Genomic DNA, 3,746 nt, shown 5'->3' with positions numbered 1-3,746 from the left:
AAACCATATGCATTGATACTTTTGTATACATTTTATTTTAAAAAGAACAAGAAAAGAAAAAGAAGGAAAAGAAAAAGAAAAAAAAAAGAGAAAAAAGAAAGCAATAAAAAGGGAAAATGTTAACCCCAAAGTAAAGTAATTATAACAATGCATATGTGTTGTGATTAAAATGGGAATGCATGAGTGTGTGAAAAATTGAATAATGGGTAGCTAGTTTTGCATTAGAGTTAAATAGGTTGTCATAGGTTAGGTGGAAAGTTAAGTTAATCAAATATTCAAATTCTAGTCCACTTTACCAAATACAATCTTACTTTGACCCTAGCCCCATTACAACCTTTGGAAAGTCCTCATGATATTTGTATGCATGCATTAAATAATGTTTGATTGTTAGATGAAGACAAATATTAAAAGGCATGATTAGAGGAGAATTGAGTGAAACAACCCTAAACACTTGAGCAATTAAAGTGTATACATATCCGGTGAAGGGTTCAATTGCTCAATTGTATGTTTCCACCTTTATTATTTCTTCTTTCTTTTCATCTCCACCTGAACACCTTCTTTTAATTTTTTCTAAAAATGTCAAAGCCACATACTTTGCTAGCCATGTCTTTATGACTGCACACCCAAAAGAATCGAGTTCATTATTTTTAACATGGATGTCGAGGCTTTCTCCCACTTACAAGTCCTTCTGGAAGTCTCTGGGTATAGTTTCTTTTCTTTGAGTATCCACATATGACCTTTCTTATACTGCTCCTTTGCTCGGAGCTAGTTTGTACTTTTGGATTCCAACCACGAATAATTTTCATTTTCCTTATGGGATGATAGGTGGTTGGGGATTTCGAATACCCATAAACTAGCCGGCAATTACACCGGGTCGAACCAAGCAATACCTCAGGTGAGTGAGGGTCGATCCCACGAGGATTGATGGACCGAGCAACAATGGTCGAATGAATCACTTAGTCAGGCAAGAAGAAAGTTGTGTTTTGAGGGTATTGAAACGTATAAAACAGTAAATTCAGAGAATTGGAAAGCAAACAATAAAAGTGGTGTGAAATATGAGAGAAAATACTTAAGGCTACAGAGTTTTTTATTTATCCGGATTAAGTTTTCCTACCAACTATTTTAATTATGCAAGATTTATTTCATGGCAAACTGTAATTGACTAAACCCTAATCTCTTAGTGATTTAGTCTCCTCTAACCCAAATCAGCAATTTAGGAGAAATTTGCTTTCAAGCTGTTGTTCAAGTGAGATAACTCTTTTAAGAATCACAAGAACACATATAGAATCTATCGTTCTACCTAAATTCATAAGATGAAGAACGAAAGTAATCCTTGAAACTAAATCAATACAGAGAAATAATCAGAGCTCCTAACCTTAACCAAGGATATTTACTGGCTCATGACTTACAGAGAAAACAGGACTTCTCAAAAGTGAAACGTGCGAAAGAGAGAAGTTCCCTCATGAAGGCTGAATCTTTTCCCTTTTATATCTAACCTAATTTGATTTGAAACTAAAATAAAATAATAAATTCTAAATCTAAAAGATTTTTCTTGTAAATAAAAATAACCAAAAAGAGATAAAATACAATAACTAAAATTCAAATCTAGCTAAAGATGCTTTTTTGGATAGGTTGACCCGCACTTCTGGCATTCAGTGCCAAAATTGGCAGTGAGTTTTATCTTCTTGGGCACTAAATGCCAGGCTCGGCGTTTAGCGCCCTTCGAGGCAGTGTTTCTAAAAGAAAATATAGACTATTATATATCATTGAAAAGCTCCGGAAGTTAGCTTTCCAATGCTGCTGCAACCGCATCAAGTAAACACTACAACAAACAAGGCTTTTCGCAACGGTCAAAAACCGTTGTCGTAGATTGAAAAACCGTTCCCAAAACTTTAGGCAACGCTTTGGCAACGGTTTTTGACCTGTGGTATATGCGGCCATTACCAATGCTCAAAGGCAACGGTTTTTTATCTAAGGCAACGGTAACAGAAAAACCGTTGCCACAGTTAGTGGCATAGACAACGGTTTTGATGGAAAATTTTAAACAACGGTTTTGATCCGTTACTCAATAAGCAACGGTTTCGAACCGTTCCTATTAACATGACAATGGTTTAAAACCGTAACTGGATAGGCAACGGTTTTAAACTGTTGTTGTTTTATTATTCACATAGCCAACGGTTTTAAACCGTTACCGTTGGTGCCAGGTTTCGGCAACGGTTTTAAAACCGTTGCCAGTTTATAGCCATCTATGACAACGGTTTTAAAGCGTTACTGTTGATGTCGTTTTCGGCAACTGTTTTAATACCATTGCCATTTTATAGTCATCTAAAACAATTGTTTTAAAGCGTTACCTTTAGAGTCGCGTTTTGGCAACAGTTTTATTATGTAGTCATCTTTGACAACGGTTTTAACACCATTGTCTTTTGTAACTATTGACAACGATTTTTTTGTGATATATAATTTTTTATTTACAATAGTTTTCTCGTGAATTAAATTAATTTCAGGTTTTTTTTAATTGTTTAGTGTCAATAAGTAATCTAAACTATTTGAATTAAGTCACTAAAGAAAAATAATTGAATATTTCCCATCAAATTTAACTTATAAAAATTGTTGTAAGATCCACAATATCATCTAAGTTTGCAAAAAATATAATAACAAAAGAGAGAGTTGAAATAGCTAAGTAGCAAATAGTCATCATGTCCACAAGTTCATGACTTTTACCCTATAACATTTGCTTTTAAAAAGTTGACCTTAATCTAGTTCGATTTCCCCTTCAACATAGTTTTCCTGTAAACATAAAAAAAAAATCAAATATAAAACTACACATCTTTAAGATATGATAACATATAGAAACTTTAACAACAAATAATACCTCTTCATGCGCATCATTGTTCGGATTCCCTAGAGTGCTTCCTAATTGAGCAGCTAACATGTCAAGGTCTACTCCTGAGCTTTTTTGTTGCAGCATCATCTTAACAAGCGATTTTAGTTCATCTACTTCTTTTTGCATCACATCAACCTTATTCTCTAATGTTGCTTTCTCAGTTTCATGTTGCTGCTTAAGGGTGGCAATTTCCTCATTTTTCTTCAACAAAGTTGGTGTGGTTACTCTTCCGTGACATCGCACTCTTCCTGCCTTCTCTTTCCCAAATATGGATTGGAAAGCTCTAATTGCTGATTCTTTAGACTTTTTATTCTCAGCTTGCAAATGTGCCTATATTAATGTGAAGAAAAATAATAGTAATAAAATAAGAGTAAATACATAATTGGACTAAAGGCATATATCATTTGACAATATCAAAACAAATAATAGAGATTAAAAATAATGTCAAGATTCTTTAACTCAACGCAAGCATAAAAATAACCACAAGTGATGGACAAATTGCCAAGACACAAGAAATTCATAACCTATTTTAACCAAATTAACTCCTAATTAATACTTACAATAACATCCGGAGTGTCTTCATCCAATGATTTTCCCTTTGTGCTTTGGCGAGTCTCAACAAACATTTCTGCTTGAGTAGGTGGTTCATTATTTTCCTTAGAAGCAGCCTATAAGTCCAATTCAAATAGCATTTATATAGAGTTAAAAGGCACACCACACATACACAAACAAATTCACAAAGAATTAAAAATTGTACCAATCTTGCACGTATTCTTGCAAAATTTATTGGTCCCTTTCGATGCCTAAATTTCTGTAGTGCCCTATTTTTCTTATTCTGTGCAGACATTTTCTACATAACAAG

The 3,746-nt window shown here is 33.7% G+C and overlaps 1 protein-coding gene across 1 annotated transcript; it reads right to left on the bottom strand.

Annotated features, from left to right (window-relative positions):
• Nucleotides 1-2,751: 2,751 nt before the first annotated feature.
• Nucleotides 2,752-3,510, bottom strand: LOC148577891 (uncharacterized). Its single transcript, XM_088500486.1, has 3 exons — nucleotides 3,445-3,510; nucleotides 2,873-3,214; nucleotides 2,752-2,787 (listed from the first exon to the last, which is right to left on the bottom strand). Exons 1-3 carry the CDS (start codon nucleotides 3,508-3,510, stop codon nucleotides 2,752-2,754), a joined length of 444 nt encoding a protein of 147 aa, XP_088356612.1.
• Nucleotides 3,511-3,746: the final 236 nt, after the last annotated feature.

Source organism: Arachis ipaensis, chromosome B1 (assembly GCF_059453495.1).
Source record: "Arachis ipaensis isolate K30076 ecotype BB chromosome B1, ASM5945349v1, whole genome shotgun sequence".
In the NCBI taxonomy this organism is placed as follows: Eukaryota; Viridiplantae; Streptophyta; class Magnoliopsida; order Fabales; family Fabaceae; genus Arachis; species Arachis ipaensis.
Note: the sequence above shows the minus strand (reverse complement) of the source record. Positions and strands in the feature narration are given on the sequence as shown.

What these genes read in the sequence shown, in the direction of transcription:
- LOC148577891 (XM_088500486.1), bottom strand. Translation starts at nt 3,510, where the DNA reads ATGTTTGTTGAGACTCGCCAAAGCACAAAGGGAAAATCATTGGATGAA. An exon ending in AAGACACTCCGGATGTTATT is followed by an intron (nt 3,215 to 3,444) that starts GTAAGTATTAAT and finishes ACATTAATATAG; the next exon opens with GCACATTTGCAAGCTGAGAA. An exon ending in ACAATGATGCGCATGAAGAG is followed by an intron (nt 2,788 to 2,872) that starts GTATTATTTGTT and finishes TTATGTTTACAG; the next exon opens with GAAAACTATGTTGAAGGGGA.